The 20,787-nt window shown below is 43.8% G+C and overlaps 1 protein-coding gene across 1 annotated transcript in view; it reads right to left on the minus strand.

Moving 5' to 3' along the window:
• Positions 1 to 18,889, minus strand: part of CLIC4 (chloride intracellular channel 4) — a 70,858-nt gene extending 51,969 nt beyond the window's left edge. Inside the window, exon 1 of the mRNA XM_004603453.3 lies at positions 18,632 to 18,889. Within this exon, the coding sequence (XP_004603510.1) occupies positions 18,632 to 18,703 (72 nt within the window). The 5' untranslated portion in view covers positions 18,704 to 18,889. The remainder of the gene's footprint in view (positions 1 to 18,631) is intronic.
• Between the last annotated feature and the right edge of the window lie 1,898 nt (positions 18,890 to 20,787).

Raw genomic sequence — 20,787 nt, forward strand, 5'->3', positions numbered from 1 at the left:
GCTCAACTGTACCTTTCTAAGCATCAGAATGCCCCACTCGCAGCACCACCAGAGCCACCACTGCCACCACTGCTGCCTGGTGGGCCCAAGTTCCTGGACTGGAGGGCGTTGCATCTTTAAGCTCCAGCACTTTTTTTGTTGTGGGGTCCACAACTGGTAATGCTCAGGGGTTACTATTGGCTCTGCACTTGGGAACTACCCCTGGTGGTGCCCAGGAGACCATATGGGGTGGCTGAGGATCAAACTCTGGTTAGCTATATGCAAGGCAAGTTCCCAACCAGCAGTACTATGACTCCTACTCCTCAGGCTCTTGCACTTAACCATCAACCTTGCTTGGCCAGATAATCTCACCATCAGCCACCGTCCAGATCCCACAGCTGCTTCTCCCGAAAGGGAGCATAACATGAGGCCCCATAACCATGCCACTGAACTCCTTGTCAGGCTGTTTCACACGAGGTGCCCCAGAGGGGGCAGGTAAGAGCCCTCCCTGCACCAAGGGACCCAGCTCCAGCAGCCAAAACCCTCCACAACCCAACCGGCACCATGCTCAAGGCCACTCCCCACATGCTCCGGCCAAGCTTCACATTTGAGTAAACCCAGGTAATGCAGTACTTTGTGACTTTTGTGAGTGTCACCAGGAGTAACCCGATCCCATAAAAAAAGTGTGTGGGGGGCTGGAGCGATAGCATAGCGGGTAGGGCATTTGCCTTGCACGCGGCCGACCCGGGTTCGGTTCCCAGCATCCCATATGGTCCCCTGAGCACCGCCAGGAGTAATTCCTGAGTGCAGAGCCAGGAGTAAACCCTGTGCATCGCCAGGTGTGACCCAAAACCCAAAAAAAAAAAAAAAAAAAGTGTGTGTATGTATATATATTTATTTATATATAAATATATGCATATAGTTATATATACATACATATATACATATGTGAAATATATACATATATATATTAGAACTGAGAAATAAATTGAAGAAAACTTCAACTGTACATACCTTTATCCCTTTTAAAAAAATACTAAAGTAGGAGTCAGGTAGATAGCTCCAAAATCAAGGGTATTGGGGCTAGAGTAATAGTACCAAAGTAACAGTACAGCAGGTAGGGCACTTGTCTTGCGTGTGGCCAACCCAGGTTTGATCCCCAGTATCCCATATGGTTCCTCGGTAGTGCCAGGAGTAATTCCTGACCACAGAGCCAGGAATAACCCCTGAGCATTTCCGTTGTGGCCCAAAACCAAAATACAAAACAAAAAAATCAAGGGTACATGTGGGACCCAACTCATATGCCAGTACCACATGTTCTTCTGCCCCTCCACCAGTGCTGAAGGTCCATGAGCACAGATACAGCCTGAGCATCACACAGCCTAAGCAGCTACATATACTTTGGTCAAGCTGGCTGGGTTGGGAATAATCCCAAACAAGCACCCTGAGCACTGCTTGAGAGCCCCTCTACCCTTGCAAAAAAAAAAAAAAAAGAAACTAAGCATAAACCAATTCATCTGGGCTGGAGTGACAGCATAGCGGGTAGGGTGTTTGCCTTGCATGCGGCCAACCCAGGTTCAAATCCCAGCATCCCATATGGTCCCCTGAGCACCGCCAGGAGTAATTCCTGAGTGCAGAGCCAGGAGTGACCCCTGTGCATCGCCAGGTGTGACCCAAAAACAGAACAAAAAAAAAAAAACACCAATTCATCTTTACTATCTCAATTTCTTCTGTTGCAAAGTAAACAGAACTTAATCTTTCTTAGACATTCAGAAAGCCTTAAAAAAAAAATGCTAAAAGCACAGACCAATTCAACTTTGTAAGTATATACCAGAATAAGGAAAACTGAAATGCTCAGAGAGATAAATGAAATAAAAAGACAAAATTCATGGGGCCAGAGAGACAGTGTAGTGGGTAGAGGGTCTGTCTTGCATGCAGCCAAGCTGGATTTGATTCTCATTAACCTATATGATCTCTTGAGCCCCGCCATGCGTGATCCCCAAACACCAAGCCAGGAGTAAGCCCTGAGCACCTCTGGGTGTGGCCCAAAAATTCAAACAAAACAAAAAAGCAGTACTTCTTGTAGGTTAGTTTTTAGCTACAACTCCAGAAAGAACTGCTGAGGGAGATGGTATAAAATGACAGGGTTCAACCTGACTGTCCTTTAGCCACACTTAGTAGATGCCCACACAAGTTAGTTAATTCAGAAACAAATTCAAATCTAATCTTCGATTTTTCTTATCCTAAATCTGCTCTTTCCATGAAGAATAAAAAGTTCCCTATTTGGAGTCGTAGCCACAGAGAGCGACATCCTAGTGGCTGAAATCATATATATATATATATATATATATACACATATATATTGAACAGAACTGACCGTCGCCTAGAAAGTCTTAACAGTCCTAAAGGCTCATACAATAATAGTAAGCCAGTAACTCTTACAATGCTCAAACAATTAAGTGGTTTCCTTATATATTAATTCTTTTAATCTTTATAAAAGCTCAAGTGGTAGATATTATTACCCCAGCGGAGAAATTAAATCAACTAGAAAAAGGTAGAACCAAAACTGAAATAGACTACATGGCTCCTGAGGTTTGTGGTGTTTTCCTGGTTTGGGAGCCATACCTAGCAGTGCTCAGAGGACCGTATGAGGTGCTAGGGAGAGAACAAGGGGATGTGGAAGGTAAGCACCCTACCCGCTTATATCTCCAGCCTTAGTCCATCTTCTTTACTAGTACACTATGACAACAAAATAAGACAAAGCCAGCTTTCCAAATGACAGCTCAAGTGCCTACTTGAAATATCAATTCTAACAATCTCCATTCAAGTCTAAAACTATTTCAGACTTGAAACTCTTTCTTAGTGCCTAATAGGGAATATAAATCCTTCAAATCAACAATCAGTCTTGGCTCTGACTTTGGGATCTCAGAACACAATATAATATTGCAAAGAACCTTAACAGGCAATAAAAGAATCTAGCACAAGGATTCTTGCTGAGTCATCAGAACAATAACCAACTCTTCATTCCAGTAGATGAGTTATCATCACTTCCCTAGGGACAGAAAATTGCACTCTCCTCAAGTCTTCTGCATGGGGGGGAATTTTCTCTGTACATTTTAACATATACAATATGCTGGATTCAAGTCTTCATATTCAGTATGAAGTTATTTTCTTTTTTTGCAGTGCCATGGATCAAACTCAAAGCCTCAAACACATGAAACAACCAGTGGGTGACATTCCCAGACCCAATGGAAGTCATTCTGAGACACATCAGAGGTTCTCATACTTTTTTGGCCTACCATCCCCCTTCCAAAAAAAAAAAAGAAAAAAGACTAAGTAACACCCCCCCACACCACCCATAAACTCCAAGCCAAAACACCAAAAGTGACCTCCATTTGCACACAAGGCCAACTACTCACTGTCCCTGGATCATTCCACAATCCCCCACACCAAGGAAAATAGATGATATCCATTTTGGAAAAAGAAACTGTGCTCTAAATCAAACCCAAATACGAACTAAGGCTAGTGTTTCTTCACACTATTTCTCCGGCTTCTTGTATTATTTCTGGGCATTTAAATAGACTTTTACTATTCTCAATCATGTGATTTTAAACTTTTTTTTCTATCAGCCTTTTCTGAAATCAATACAATGCAACAAGTTTCTATATTTTCCTTCAGTATTGACACATGTTTATAAATATGGGCCAGAGGAGTAGCTCAAAGGACTGGAGTACATGCTTTACATGCCAGAGGCCTGGATTTTATCCCTGGCACCACATGGTCCCCCAAGTATTGCATTGGGAGTAGCTCAAGAATACTGCCTGGTGTGGTCCAAAAAACAAATATAATACAGTGTTCCACCAGTCAGCTTCCCTCCACCAGTGTTCCTAGGTTCCCTCTCCTAATCCCCATCCCCGCCCTAGCCCCAGCCTGCCATCTTGGCAGGCATCTTCCGCATTTGATTACTAAGGTTTGGGTCTCGTGATTTACTGTTGCTGACTCTTTGGCTGGATATTTAGCTGTCATTCCTTAATGCCACCCATGTATCTGAATCCTCTTTACCTTGCCCCCATTGCTTCTCATCTATCTCTTCTCCCTTTCCCCTTTACTCTTTCTTCTCTTCTCCTCACTATACTCTGGGCCCAGGGCTGATCTAGGCATCTCCACTTTAAACCATTTAATTTCCTTTTCCAGTTACTCTCAATGTCACATGTAAGTGATATTGTCCTGTGTTTGTCTTTATTCTTCCAGCTTATTTTATATAACATGTGCAATATCTATATTTAAATCCTGGGTATTTTTACTAGTCACATGATTCTAGAACCCAAATTTTATGAGAAAAGCTGTACCTCCCTGGTAGAATATATGTAAGCAATGTGTGTGTATAGAATACCAGACATAATAAAAATATTATATAATGTTTTGCATAATTTTGTGTTATCTATTAAATAAAAATAAAGCCTATATTTGAACCAAAAATATTAGGATCTAGGGATATAGTTCAGCAGTAAAATCTTGCCTTATATGTATGAGGACCTGGGTTTGATCCTCAGCACTGGGGGGGGGAAATATAATTTAAAAATACATGTATACACGTATCACTGTCATCCCGTTGCTCATCGATTTGCTCGAGTAGGCACCAGCAACATCTCCATTGTGAGACTTGTTGTTACTGTTTTTAGCATATCGAATACGCCATGGGTAATGCAGTTAATATGGTACCTGGCACAAAGAAAGTGCCCCATAAAAGGCTCTTACAAAACATTCAATTAAATAAGAAATAAACTTTTATATTATTTCTCCTCTTACACACAGAGGAAATACAACAGAAAAGTCAGTGGGAGTAAGCATCTATTCTAAATACACACAAATCACGCTTCTTAGCATTTCCAAGCCAGTAACTATGAATCCTCTGATGAGAAATATTTACCCTAATAAGTTATTGGTTTTGGGACTGGAGCAATAGCACAGCGAGTAGGGCATTTGCCCACCCAGGTTCAATTCCCAGCATCCCTGAGCACCACCAGGAGTAATTTCTGAGTGCAGAGCCAGGAATAACCCCTGTGCATCGCCAGGTGTGACCCAAAAAGAAAAAAAAAAATTATTGGTTTAAAATGTTTCCCCTAGGGGCCGGAGCGATAGCACAGCGGGTAGGGCGTTTGCCTTGCAGGCGGCCGACCCGGGTTCGATCCCCGGCATCCCATATGGTCCCCCAAGCATCGCCAGGAGTAATTCCTGAGTGCAAAGCCAGGAGTAACCCCTGAGCATCGCTGGGTGTGACCCAAAAAGCAAAAAAAAAAAAAAAATGTTTCCCCTACATTACAGCTCTTTTGCCTTTTGTGTGTATGTGTGTGTGCTTTCTTGATATATAGGACTGGAGCGATAGCACAGCACGTAGGGCATTTGTTTTGCACACAGCCAAGCCGGGTTTCTTTTCCTCCATCCCTCTCGGAGAGCCTGGCAAGCTACCGAGATTATCCCACCTGCACAGCAGGGCCTGGTAAGCTACCTGTGGACTATACATATGCCAAAAACAGTACCAACAAGTCTCACAATGAGATGTTACTGGTGCCCACTCAAGCAAATCCATGAACAACGGGACGACAGTGCTACAGTGCTTGATATATATTCCCTTCCGGCTACCAACCTGTCTCTTCTACATAGCCAGGCTTCTTGCTAGAGTTGACTTTATGTACTGAACTCCATTCACGTTACACCCATACTCTATCAAAACTGTCACAATTAAGGTTACTAATGACTTCCAAGTGAGTTGGTAATATTCAACTCACTTGATACAAATAGTCACACCCTTTTTGTGTGTGAGTGGGTGGGGGGTGTAAGGGGTCCACCAGGACCACTGAGAGCAAGGCTGGAGGAGGGAGTGCCCATCTGGTGCCTGTGATCAAACCCAGAGCCTCATACACACAAAGCATATGCTCCACCACTTAAATTATATCCCCCAATCTTTAAAATGTCTTCTAGTTTCTTTGGTACCTCATGCTCAAAGATTTCCTCTTTCAACACTACTCTACTGCAACTCCTCCTTGTTCAGTGTCTCCTACATTACTTATATATATAATGTATAATATAATGCATAATCTACTGATATATAAAATACACTTATATACACTTGTGCATTCTCTCCTACATTACTATGCCAGTTCCTAAGAGTAAGAAAGTCCCTTCAAACTTGATCAGAACTAGATCCTTGGCATTTTTCTTACTCTTTCATTCTACCAACAAAATCATCTTTGATACTTTGGATGTCATAACAATATTTTATATACCAAGTGTAGTCTGCCTAGATTTCTTCGTGAGCATCAATTCTGTGTGTCCCCAACCTTCTACTAGACACTTCCCACTGACAATATCATCATCCTAAACTTACCACACCAGGATGAACAGTTTGTTCCTCCTGTTTCAATAAAAAGCATCTCTATTAACCAGTGATTTAATTAGAAACCCAAGTCATTTTTCATACTACTTTCTCACATCATTCCTTGCTCAGTATTTTCCTAATTAATGCATCTTCAAAACTTATCTCAAATCCATTCCCTTCTCTCCATCACTACCCAAATCCAAGCCATTATCATCTTTGACTGCAATGGCCTAAAAGTGGGGTTTTGTTCCCTTTTTTGAGGGAGGGAGGGAGGAAGGGAGGGAGGGAGTGAAACTTAGGGCCTCACCATAGAAACTAAGTGTTCTACAACCAAGAAAATATCCCCATGTCCTTTTTTTCCCCACTCTTGACTCTTCATTTTCCAGAGTGGTCAGAATGCTCATCTTAAAAACGCAATTAAAGGGGCTGGAGTGATAGCACAGCGGGTAGGGCATTTGCCTTGCACTCGGCCGATCCGGGTTCGAATCCCAGCATCCCATATAGTCCCCTGAGCACTGCCAGGAGTAATTTCTGAGTGTAGAACCAGGAGTAACCCCTGTGCATTGCCGGGTGTGACCCAAAAAGAAAAAGAAAAAAAAAAAACGCAATTAAAGCAGGATGCTCGCTTACTTTCTCACTTGGGAACTGCTCTTTTATTTTATACATTTATTTTTTGCTTTTTGGGTCACACCCGGTGATGCACAGGGTTCACTCCTGGCTTTACACTCAGGAATGACTCCTGGTAGTGCTCGGGGAACTATATGGGATGCTGGGAATCGAACCTGGGTCGGCCACGTGCAAGGCAAGCGCCCTACCCACTGTACTATTGCTCCAGCCCCAGGAACTGCTCTTTTAACTAGAAGCTAAATTTACATGACATATCATGACCTCTCTGATGCAGCTCATCTATTCCTTGCTCTACACATCACAGTCATTCTCTGAATTAGTTCACTATTTCCAGCCTTTATATATACCAACTCCTCCTGTGTCTTGTCAGTCTTCTATAATCATTCATCCTACATGTCATTTTCTCAAAGCCCCCACTAAGTTTCCATCTAACCAGTTTCCTAGCATTCTTTCTCAAACACCAAGTTCTTATCCTTAATGCAATTACGTATATACATATGTGTATTTTCTATATTTATTTTTCACTTTGGAACCACGCCTACACCAGGCTGTGCTCAGGGCACTCTTGGCACTGCTCCAGGGGGACTGTATGCAGCATTAGGAATAGTACTCTAGCTAGGCACAAGAAAAGCACCTTACCCTCTACTATCTTGTTCATTTTTTGGTGAAGGCTAGGGGGTAGGGGTGTGTGTTACTGGGGGGGTTGGGGCAGGGGCGGGGGTGAGTTGGGCCACATTCCGAGACATTCAAGTCTTATTCCTGGCTCTGTACTATCAGGGTCACTCCTGATGGTGCTCAGGGGACCATATGTCCATATGTGGTGAATTCAAGGCAAAAGCCTTGACCTCTGTCCCCTCCCCTTATTCCCCTTCCCTCCTGTTTCCTCTTCTTTTATTTTCTTTCTTGAGATAGAAGAGAGTGGATCACACCAAGCTGTGCTCAGGGTTTACTCCTGGCAGTGCTTGGGGAAACACGTGGCTCCAGAGATCAAACTGGTATCAGTTTTAAGTGCCTTATCCAAAGTACTATCTCTCCAGCCCCCAAACCATTTATTAAGGTCTTAATTCAATTGGATTTTGAAAACCATAAAAGACAAAAGTCACTGTGTTATCCAGAACAAAGACAGTGCTGAGAACTTGACTGTGATCTACCATGCTCATCACTCACTCTGACTTTCTACTAGGCTACATACATAATGAGCTCCTTGAAGACAAAGCCCTTATTCTTTCTTCCTTTTTTAAAAATCTATCCAGCACTTAGTATGTAGTAGGTATTCCATGTTTGTTTCTACATGATACCTATGCTGTGCCTAGTTATTCCCATACAAAGTTTGCAGTGGGCCAAGGGAGTAATCTGTGGTCAAGCACTTCACTTGCACATGCTTACATGTGAGAAGCCCTGGATTCAATCCCTAGCTCGATGTCAAAAAGTGATTATTCTATCTTCCAACTATAAAATGGGCATACATTTAATTACAGATATTAAAGGGGGAAATCAATAGTTTAAAGAAAAAAACAAAACTTTCAGAACAGATTTCTCCCAAAGGGCACAAAGGAAGGCCTATCTCCAAATCATTTAATCAATATTTTATAAGCAATTCAATTGTCGACAGATAACTATTGCACTACATGAGCTTGCTTTCTATCCACAAAAATGAAACAAGGTAAATGCTTTTAGTGGTGCAGTACAAACCTATGTACAATCTTATTTTTTTTTTAACAAGACCAAATAAAGTAAAAATATCAATTTATATAATATTGACAAACTGGACTTCACAAGTGTATTTTTGTCACAAAGAATATTAAAATGTTATAAACATCAATAATTCACGTTTATAAAAATAAATTAGGACATATAACCAAGGAGTAATAGTAATAATTTCTAAAAGTAGTTATAAGTATTAAAATCTAGGGGGCTGGAGTGATAGCACAGCGGGTAGGGCATTTGCCTTGCACACGGCCGACCCAGGTTAGATGGTTAGATTCCCAGCATCCCATATGGTCTCCTGAGCACTGCCAGGAGTAATTCCTGAGTGCAGAGCCAGGAGTAAACCCTGTGCATCGCCAGGTGTGACCCAAAAACCAAAAACCAAAAAAAAAAAAAAAAATCTATTTACATATAAATAATGTGTGTTGTTTTTTTTTAATTTTGCTTTTTTTTGGGTCACACCCGGCAAATGCACAGGGTTTACTCCTGGCTCATGCACTCAGGAATTACTCCTGGCGGTGCTCGGAGGACCATACGGGATGCTGGGAATCGAACCCGGGTCAGCCGTGTGCAAGGCAAACGCCCTACCCACTGTGCTATCGCTCTAGCCCCTGTTTTTTATTCTTTTGTATGTTTTCTAATTTTTATTTAATAAATAAATGTATCTTTATGATTTCAGAAAAATGCCTTTCTCAGAGAACATACGCCAGGGCTGAAGTGATAGTACAAGTGGTAAGGTGTTTGCCTTGTATGTTGCCAACTAGGGTTCAATCCCCAGCATCCCATATGGTCCCCCAAGCACCACCAGGAGTAATTCCTAAGCAGAGCCAGGAGTAACCCCTGAGCATTGTTGAGTGCGGCCCAATAGCAAAATAAACAAACACCACAGTACCTACAAATGAATTTGCTAGGACACAAAATATGGCATTACTTTTTTAATTCACTGTCAATCACTGTCACTGTCATCCCGTTGTTTATCAATTTGTTCAAGCGGGCACCAGTAACGTCCCTCATTGTGAGACTTATTGTTACTGTTTTTGGCATATCCAATACGCCACAGGTAGCTTGCCAGGCTCTGCCGTGCGGGCGCGATACTCTCGGTAGCTTGCCGCAGTCTCTGAGAGGGGCGGAGGAATCGAGCATAGGTCAGCCGTATGAAAGGCGAACGCCCTACTGCTGTGCTATCGCACTGTCAATACTTAAACTAAAACAGACAAAGTTAGATACTATTCTTGCTAAGTCATTTAAAAACAGTACACTTGTGGGCCCAGGGGATGTGTGCATTTCTCAGAGAACATACGCCAGGGCTGAAGTGATGTTCTCTTCACATAGAAGGCAAAGCACATGCCTTCTATGCATGAGACCTGGGTTTGATCCTGAGACACCACACACACACACACACACACACACACACACACACGCACGCATGCACGCACGCACCCAGAGAGATAACACAGAAAATAAGGTGCTTTATTTCCAAGTGGCCAACCTCAATTCACTCCCAGCACCCCATATTAGCCCACACACATTACCACAAGTGATCCCAGAGCCAGAGCTCTGAACACTGCATGGTATAAGCCAAAACCCAAAACCAAACAAAAAAAAAAAACCAAAAAAACCCAGCGTATTTGCAATCCAGGGTCCTACTGACTAATGACAATTCTAAAATTCAAACAGAATGTGTTATTGATATCCAGAAATAATTTTTAACATGATTTATTGAGAGCCATCAAAAATCAATATACATTTTTATTGGTATATTCCTTTGGATAGAACTAAGGATCTCACACACATTAAAGTATCCCCTACTACTAAATTATATGCCTGGTCCCAAATTTTTCATTTTTTATGTCTTATCCCCCTTTTCTCTTGATTTATCTATGTACTCTTGGATCTGATTATGACTCTTCCATTTTCCTAAGTAACAAAACAGCCTAAATTGGTTCACCTGATTTTTGTAATTAAAATTTCATTTTAGGTGCTGGAGGGATAGTATAGTGGGTAGGGTGCTTGCTTTGTATGCAAACCAACCTGGGTTCAATCTCCAGCATCCCATATGGTCCCCCAAGCACTGTCAGACATAACTGCTGAGTGCAGAGCCAGAAGTAATCCCTAAGCACTGCAGGGTGTGGCAAAAAAATTATTTTTTTAAATTTTAGTAACCTAGCACCTGGTTTCTACCTCCACAATAAAGTAAATGGTTGTTAGCCAAGAATAATATGCATAGCCTTATAAGGTCTTAATTACCGCAGCTTTTATCTAATTGCTTGGTTTTATTCCCTCCAATGTTTTGTTCAGATTCTTATTTTCTTCTGTAACACATACAAATAGCTATGCTGCAGTGTTGTAAAATTCAGCACTTAAATTATTACAGATGATTGACAGCTTAACAACTATTATGAAAACTAGATTATGTTCAAAAGAATTAATTACTTCACCTGTAAAGTTGGAAGTAATAGCTTCATTACAAAAAGAAAACCTGTTGTGCACCTCACTGGAGTCCACTGTAAGTCAGCTCTGAGAAAGAATATCTATAAATTAAAAATACGCTTAATGAAATGAGTTTAGCCCTGGTTCCAATACTGTTACTTCTTCAAAATGCTAACATTAAAGTTTAAGATTACCTCTGTCATAACTTTTAAGTACATTCCTACTTATCTACATTGTTACTTTTTGGGGCTGGAGTGATAGCGCAGTGGGTAGGGCGTTCACCTTGCACACGGCCGACACAGGTTGGATTCCTCTGCCCCACTCAGAGAATCCGGCAAGCTGCCGAGAGTATGTCGCCCGCACGGCAGAGCCTGGCAAGTTACCCGTGGCATATTTGATATGCCAAAAACAGTAACAACAAGTCTCACCATGGAGACATTACTGGTGCCCGCTCCAGCAAATCAATGAGCAACGGGATGACAGTGACAGTTACTTTTAGAAATTTATTAATAGACCTATACAGCACCTGGTTCTATATTTTAAATAAAGAGGTAGGGGAGAAAATGAAACCAAATAAGGTTAATTAATTAATATTCCTTATACTAATACCTGGTACTAAGCACTGAAAGATAAAAAGTCAAGTCTCAGAAAAAAAACAGGAATGAAAATTGCAAGAGAATTCACAAACTGGTATCCTGAACTAAATTTAGATTTCTGTTAAATCATATTTGGATGGTTTGTAAGCATGACCTAAATGTTTTTTCTTTCAGAAACTCCCTTTCTGTTCTCTACAAGACTCTAAACTGAGCAAATCCATTCTAATTTATTCTCTCCATCAAAATCCTTTCAAAATAGTAATAATAATGGCCGCATCCAGTAGAGCAGGGAGGAGGTGGGATGCCTTTTCCCCTGAAGCCAGTCCCAAAGAGATTCTTGCAGGGGATGCAAGCCCCAAATAGAAGGCCGGGGAAAAATGTGGTGCCTGGTTCAGACACAGGGCCTCGAACAAGCTAGGGAGTGTGTTGACTAATCGTGCTATCTACCCCAGCCTGCCTTTAGCACACTTCCCTTCCTGCTTAACACGTTTTCCTTTTAAGGGCTGATTAATTCCCTATTCAGGAGACACCAGTACACTGACAGTCCAACTGCTCTAACGAAATAGGAAACGGGAAGTTCTTGCTCACTATCCTTTACTGGCTTCTAGGTATTTCTGAAAGCATCCGTTCAAACCAGCTGTAATTTTTCGTTAACAGCCAGATACTCCCTACTTATGCCATACTGGGTTTCACATGTGTTAAGTTTCCCCTGGCTCTGAAGCCTCATCTCTCCCCACATTAGCATGGCTCTGTTGTTTCCTTCTCTTCAGTATCTTAGTTAACCAAAACATTCACCTTCACCTTATCAAGAGAGGCAGCATCTTTAGCAACGGCCTGAGAAGAGACCCCAAGAACAGAGTTCCTATTAACTTTTTTTCCAAGGTATTGTTTAGACATTAAACATAAATATTAAACGTTTCACTTCATCTAGACATTATGATGTTAAAGACTGGTTTTTAAATCTATCAGTTTTTCTAAACTGTCTCTTAACCTAGTGGCATTTATCAATCATAGATTATACATTCTCTGAGAGAAAAGACTTAAGTGTTTCATCCCAAAGTTTAGCAGTTACCTGGCAGACTCCTGCATGCTCTCCATCCCCAACAGTCACTCTTAATTCCTTTCTTTCTTTCCTTCCTTCTACTCCTGGTATGTCCTAATGTTGTGTTTCTGTCTCTGCATCTCCACTGCCCCAAATTTGGGACAGCACTGTTTCTTGCTCACACTATAAATGGTTAACTTCACATTCCAATCTCCTGAACTGTTCTTCTCTGGAAACTTCAAATAGCAAATCAATTAGATTCAATGCAAATATTGCCTTAGTGTTAATTTAACTCTACTCAGTTATTAAAATAAAGTTATCGGGGCTGGAGCGATAGCACAGCGGGTAGGGCGTTTGCCTTGCATGTGGCCGACCCGGGTTTGATTCTCAGCATCCCATATGGTCCCCTGAGCACTGCCAGGGGTGATTCCTGAGTGCAGATCCAGGAGTGACCCCCTGTGCATCATTGGGTGTGACCCAAAAAAGAAAAAATAAATAAATAAATAAATAAATGAAGTTATCAACATTATTTCTTATAGAAAATTTGTCATTTATCTGTGCTTTTTAAAATGAGAGACTGGGGCTGGAGCGATAGCACAGCGGGTAGGGCGTTTGCCTTGCATGTGGCCGACCCGGGTTTGATTCCCAGCATCCCATATGGTCCCCTGAGCACCGCCAGGGATGGTTCCTGAGTGCAGAGCCAGGAGTAACCCCTGTGCAGAGCCAGGTGTGACCCAAAAAGGAAAAAAAAAAGAAAAATGAGAGACTGAGGCCAGTTTCCTCTCCTGAATCCTATTAATAAAGCCCACATTTAGGAATAATATACTACCAGAGGCTAGCAAAATAGTGCAAAGGTTAATGTGCACAGTGACAACCCAGCTCAATCCCTGGTACTGCATATGATCCCCCGAGCCCTGCCAGAAGTGATCCCTGAGCAGAAAGCCAGGAGTAAGCCCTATGCACCATTGGATGTGGACCAAAATTAACAATAATAATACATTATCATCAATACTACATATTGAATACCTATCAAAAATAGGAATTTACTGTGTGATAAGCACTACTCCTAATATTTTATGTAGAGTGATATACAGCTAAATCACATGTCACAGCTTTCCCTGCAGCTAGAAGAAGCCATATAATAAAGTTCTCCCTAATGAAATATGAAGGGAAGTGACAAGTAGAACTTCTGGGTTGGGGCACTTAAAAAGATGTGTCTCTCTTCATATTCCCAAGCTCCAACAGGGCAGCAATTAGGACTTTGAAGTAAGTTTTGACACTTCAGAGAAGGAAAATGCTCTGGTGGTTGGTGGAAACATGCTGAGAGAACCATCGTTCAGTAACAGGCTCTAAGGAGGAAACCTACCATGTACCAATTGCCATGTACTACTAGGTAAGAAAGGAAATTAAAGCCATCTTATTTGAACTATTGTTTGGGGCATCTTACACTGCCTAATTAATAAACATACCAGTTAATCCTCTCAGGATCTATTGAAAATTGTTATTATTATCCTGATATTAGAGGTAAAAAAGAAAAGAGAAACTTGCCTGACACACTGCTACAAGCCAAATTCAAATTGAGCAGTCTGACTCCAGAAATTCTGCCAAAAATCTCATGGTTACCCTGTTTCTGTTTTTGTAGGAGAGTAGGGAGGAGAACACAGCTGGTAGTACTTGGAGACTACTCCCAGCCCAGAGGACCATGAAGTACCAGGTATCAAATCTGAGGTACCCACGTGCAAAGCGTGTGCACCAGTCTTCTGAGTTATCTCGGCCCCTGAACAGTTATTCTTATGAGTTACACCACCCTGCACCGGATTAAGTTTTTACAACCACTACCCCAATTCCAGCATTTTAACGCCTTCTATCATATGATACTGCCCCAACTTAATATGATTCAATAAGAAGCCTAAATCACCCCACAACTCTACTAGAACTTCTTCCTTCACCAAGATCATATATAACTGGGGTCAGAGAGATAGTACAGCAGGTAGGTTGCTTGCCTTGCATGCACCCAACCTAGGCTTAATTCTTGACATTCAGATGGTTTCTCAAGCAATATCAGGTGTGATTAATGAATATATATATACAAAACCATTGGGTCATACCCTGAGCATCACTGGGTAGGACCGAAAAAAATTCTTTAAGAAAAAAAGAAATATTACATCACATACCAAAGTTGCTAGTGGGAAGTGGGGCAGCTGCAATGTCAAAAGGAATTGAACTTATATGAGCAAAAGAAAATTCCTTAAACCCTGTCTTTCCTAACTTCTCTCATTTGTGATAAATATAAGTATATGTACGCAAAATGGCAAGAATAAGTGTTTCTTTGCTTTCTGTGGGACAATGTTCTGAGCGTATTACATACCACATACATTAACTAGTTTATTCCCAAGAGATTAGTCTATTAATATCCCTACTGTGCAGTGAGTCACAGACAGGTTTAAGTAATGTGTCTTGGGACACACAATTAGTAAGTGGACAAATTGGATTAGAAACCCAGGCAGCAGTCAGATAATAAGGAACCTCATACCCTTGCTACAGGCTTTAAACGTCACCCTATTGGTCAGTGGTTTCCACCAGGAGTTGTATGTCAAAATATATACATCTGCCTGGGTCCTGATGATGACACTGTTAAGGATGATGACTTCTGTGTACTTCTTTTACTACCCATCCTCTAGGTGTTGGGAGTCAACAAAGCAGAAATAAAGAACTGCTATCAGACAGCTAATCTGAGTCATTAGGCTCATAAACAGACAACTCTAAAAACAAGGAAGAAAAAGTAGCTGAGTATAATCACACTAGTTGGGAAGATGCTAGCCAATTTCTCTTTTTTAAGTTTGTTTTTTGTTTTTGATCTGGGTCACATATGGCTGTGCTATGGCTGGTTGTACTCAGAAGTGACCCCTGTCGGTGCTCAAGGGACCACACAAGGCGTCAGAGATACAACCAGGTCCAGTGTGGTATAAGACAAGGGCCTTAACTCCTACACTATCTCTCCAGCCTGCCTTCTCACACATTTAAAACTACCTACACAAGTTATGTTAAATATTCTTTACATTTGTTCAGTTTTCTGCTACAAACTCAGATACATCTTGACACAATAATTAATACGGTTCAACAACCTAGACAGTCATGACCTTAACCTGGTACTTTTTTCCCCACATTCAGCAGTGCTCTGGGGACCATGTGGTGACAAGGATCAACCTGGGGCTCCCACATACAAAGCATATGCTCCAGCCCTTTAAGTCATCTCCCTGGTCCCCACCCTCTCACTTTCAAAATAACGACATTTAAAAAGGTATTTTCCACTATATGCATCTGCCACAAAAGCTTTCAGGAGAAATAAAGGATACTCTTGACACCACAATTTACCTAGCCTTATTTTAACCTTTAGAACAACAGTCCTGATTTATAGCAGTATCAAGTTATACCTATGCTGAATCACACAACAGCAGAAAATATTTTCCCTCTTATTTCACAAAAAGAACTTGACCATAGTAACCTAGTCAGTGACTACAAAACTGTGCTTGAGAACCAGGATGTGGCTTAGTAACCAAGTTCATGCCTGCTATGTATGAGACTTGGGTTCGATACCTGACACTTCACATACAAAAACAGAAACTGATTCAGGGGCAATAGTACAGCAGGTAGGGTGTTTGCCTTGCACATGGCTGAGCCAGGTTTGATCCCCTGCATTCTGTAGGGTCTCCTAATCACCACCAGGAGTAATTCCTGAGTACAAAGCTAGGAGTAACCCCTGAGCACCGCTGAATATGACTCAAAAAGAAAAAAGAAAAAAAAAAGATGTGATTTTAAGCCTTTTTAATACTGTTTCTGAACATATTAAATGCAGGATATAGGACCACAGATAGTACAGGGGTTAGAGCATTTGCTTTGCATGAAGCCAAACTCAGTTCAACTCCCTGTTCCACATACAGTCCCCCAGAGATATGCCAGGAGTGAGCCCTGAGCTCAGAGCCCCAAAAGTAGCCCCTGGGTTTGCCCCCCCAAGAAACAAAAAAAGCATAGTTATGAATGTAAGAAATACAGTCGTAATACCTACACCATAGTTCCCTGTTATTACATCCTCGCAATATCATTTTCATACTTTTTTTAACCTTTGAAAATTTTTAAGTTAATTGTATCTGGCAAATAATACTAATTCAATACAAATAGGAAAATTAAGAAGGAGCATGCAAGTGATTTAAATTTGGGAAACAATGCACCATTCTGTGCTCCTAACTAAAGAGTTAAATCCTCATTAAGTAGAGCATTAAGAGCACTGTGATCTTCCTCTCAGATGCTTCATTTCTTTCTCATGTCTTATTGGTTTGGCATGGGGTACTTTATATAAAGCTGGGAAAAAGCCATTACTCAAAGTATTTGTAATCTAATTCGAAATTTAATGCTACTCCCATAGTTTCACCATTAAGTATCGTATTTTTACAGATTTTTTTTCAGTAGATACACTATTTTTGAATTTACGGAAATTCCTTCCTAATCCTAGCTCAATGAAAAGTGTTTGAACGCTAATCTCTGACTCACTCTTCTTTTTCCATGTTGCCTTTTTCTACTCCTTTCCTTTCTCTTATTTCAGGGTTCCTCCCGACAGTCTCTGCAAATCAAAAAACTCCATCTACCAAAGTAACCGAAACTCTGCAGTCTTAGGGGGTCTATTTAAGGTCTGCTATTTAAGGTCCTGAGCTGAAACTGCTAAGTGGGAGGGGAGGGGGGGGAAAAACTAAGACAAACATTTTTATCCTTTGCTGATCCCTTCTTTCCTCTCTCAAATACACCTAATGCAGTGCCTTCTGGTCTTCAAAACAAAACGCAGGGGAAAAAAACGTAAACTTGGGTCTAGACTCCTGCTAAGTTTCCAGCTCCGAAAACAGCTCCGAGCAAGCCTTGCTGACGCAAGCGTCAAGGATTTTATAGAAGTTTTGAAGGAGGCTGCTGGATCCAGATGTTCCTAACTGCTCTCATTCGCTGAAACTAAAGACATAAACGCGGCGGGTGGGGGTGGAGAGTTGGAAGACGGGGCTACTGTGTGTCTGCCAATCGGGTAGCTCAGGATTTTAAAACTGAATTCACCAGGGCCGGGAATCAACCCTTGAGAACTCCAGTAAGAATTCTCCCCCGCATCCGTTTTTCTTCCCGGACACAGCGGCAGACCCGATCCTTGCCCCGGCAGCACCGCCGCGGGGAGCAGCCAGGAGGTTGCATCAGACGCAACACTCGGCGTTTGAGAAACAAGAAAACCAGATGGTGGTAAAATACCTCAGACAGGAAAACCCCAAGCGGGGAATCTCGGGCTTTTCCGGAGGCTTCTTTCTGGATTTTTTTTTTTTCTGAAAAAATTAAAAGTTCCAGTTTCATAGCCACGGGCGCTCCGAGTTCTGTCCAGCGCTCTGAGGCTGACTGCGGGCTGCGGCTCCGCGCAGGAGGGTTTCGGGGCGCCGGGGAGCGGGGGCACTCGGGGGCCGCGCACCTGGGGCGGGGGTACCATCCTCCCCCGGCCCTAGGGCTGGGGGCTACCAGGGACCGAGGTGGCGACGCGGGACCACGAGCTGGAGTCGACCAGGATCGGCGCGGCTGGAGGCGGGGACCGACGCCAGGGGCGCTGGCTTTCTGTGGCGGCCGGTCCCACCCCGGCTCCTGGGACCTCCGGGAACGGGAAAGCGCGGGTGGGCCGAGACAATGGGCCGGGGGCGCGCGAGCGGCGCTCCCCTCAGCCCCGGGGGCGGCCGGCACCGCGCGAGGGCGCTGCGGGGGTGCCCGGGCTTCGCCCGCGCCCCGCGCCCCCGGACACCGCCCCCCGCGGCCCCACGGCGCCAGCTCGGCGCGGCGGGACGGCCGTCGAGCGCTCACCTTGACGAAGAGCTCGATGATGGGCTCTTTGTCCTCCTCCTTGAGCCCGTTCAGCGGCATCGACAAAGCCATGGCTAGATCTGCTGCGCTCCGCGAACGGCGTTGGCGTGGGCGGCGGCTGCTCTCGGGGGTCTCCGGTGCGGGCTCGCGCCGCGCGTGCCTCCTGGACAGTCCGGGCGTCGAGCTCGGTTCAGCTCCGGCTCCTCAGCACCGCCTCACGCCCCGCGCGCGACTCCCAGGCGGCCGCTGCTTCAGCGGCTTCAAGCCCCGGGGCGGGGCACGGGGCGGGGCTTCCCTGGGGGTGGGGCCAAGACTGAAAGTCTCGGGACTCTCCGGAGGAAATGGGTGGGCCCGGCCGGAGCTCCGGGGCGTGGTGTTGGGCGGGTCCGGAGAACCGACCACTCCTATGCCTGGAGGCTGATTAGGGGGCGTGGCCTGGGGGACGTCCGGAACGCCGGCGGGCGTTGGGCGGACTCCGGGCCACGCCTCCGAGAGAGACGGGCGGGGAACTCCCGGGGCTGCGGAGCCTGACACCGCCTCCCTCCGCAGCGCGGGCGTGTCCTCGCAGCTGCTGCTGGCGCGGCTCCAGGTGACCTCATGCGTTCTGCCGGCTGGAGGAGATGGGGCTGTGTCTCCTGCCATCTTTCCTCCTTGCAGCCTCTCAGGATTCGTCGTTCTTTCCCTCAGCGGCCACCTCCCTCCCTGTGTTACGTGAAACTGTCTCGTACGGGACAACTTTTCGGAAAGTTTGCATTCTTTTAGCAACACCTCTTTCTTACACCCGCTCATCGCCCCCGCTCTGATTTCTTCGTTTTTCCCTGGACTCTCCGTCTCTTCTGTCTTGGGTCGAACAAGTTATTTAGAGTTTCTGCTGTGTTCCGGGCTCTGCGCTAGGCCTGGGGCGATAAACTATGGACTGGATCTCTCGCCTTGCAGAGGCTACATAGACAGCCTTCAGCAAAAACCCCTGTGTCTGAAGGCTGCAGAGAACTCCAAAGCATTGTCGGGCCTCTTTCATCCCAACCCCCACTGAATTTGCATCAGAATTATCTGCGTGTGTGCTCTACACAACCCTGTCTTATTCAATTTTCCTGTTATCCTTTTCCCTCTCTAAGAGGACTTTTTTTTTTTTGAGAGAGAGAGGGGGAGGAGGGAGGGAGGGAGGGAGGGGGTTTGAGCCACACCCAGCTGTGCTCAGAGCTCCAGGCTCTGTGCTTAGGGAGCACTCCTAGCGTGCTCAGGTGACCATATGCGATGTCCAAGCTGAACCCCGGTCTGCTGTGTGCAAAGCAAGCATCTTACCCGCTGTGTCTAACCGGCTGTACAATCTCTCCAGTCCCAGGACTTCACATTTTAACAATAACAATGTTTATATAGGTAATCTTCAACCTGAGAAAAAAGGTAGGCAGAAAAATATTTTTTCACTCTTCTGTGGATTATGTTTTCATTCTTATAATGAAGTCCTCTAATGGACAGAAAAAGATTTTTTTTCCAAGTTCAACTTAGTTTTCTTTCACTGCCTGGGATTTTGCTGTCATATTTAATATATCGGGCGGGTTCAGGGTGGTAGGGCTGGAGCGATAGCACAGCAGGTAGGGCATTTGCCTTGCACGCTGCCAACCTGGGTTCAATTCCTCTGTCCCTCTTAGAGAGCCCGGCAAGCTACCGAGAGTATCCTGCCCACAGGGCAGAGCCTGGCAAGCTTCCCGTAGTGGAAGCTTGCCAAGATAGTGGATATGCCAAGAATAGTAACAAGTCTCACAATGGAGACGTTACTGATGCCCGCTCGAGCAAATGGATGAGCAACGGGATGACAGTGATACAATGATTTAATATGTCATGGTCAAGCATAATATCCTAGAGCTTCCCCACCCACACACACACACCCAAAAAAGTGTGCAGGTGCTGAGATACTTGGAGTTGAACACCTAGTCTGGGTTTTCTTCTCTTGAACGCCTGGGGCAAAAGTCACCCCCTCTGGAAACACTTACTTATTTGTTTCCTTCTCCTGACTTTTGCTCATACTTGACTCAGCTGCTCCTCCCCACTTCCCAGGTTAGTGAGTCCCAGGAGGATCAGACAGAGGAGTTCCTTCTCCACATCCTAGTACTTAAAATGCATCAGAATGTTGAACAAACCAAATGACTAATTGCATG

This window comes from Sorex araneus, chromosome 5 (assembly GCF_027595985.1).
Source record: "Sorex araneus isolate mSorAra2 chromosome 5, mSorAra2.pri, whole genome shotgun sequence".
Taxonomy (NCBI): domain Eukaryota; kingdom Metazoa; phylum Chordata; class Mammalia; order Eulipotyphla; family Soricidae; genus Sorex; species Sorex araneus.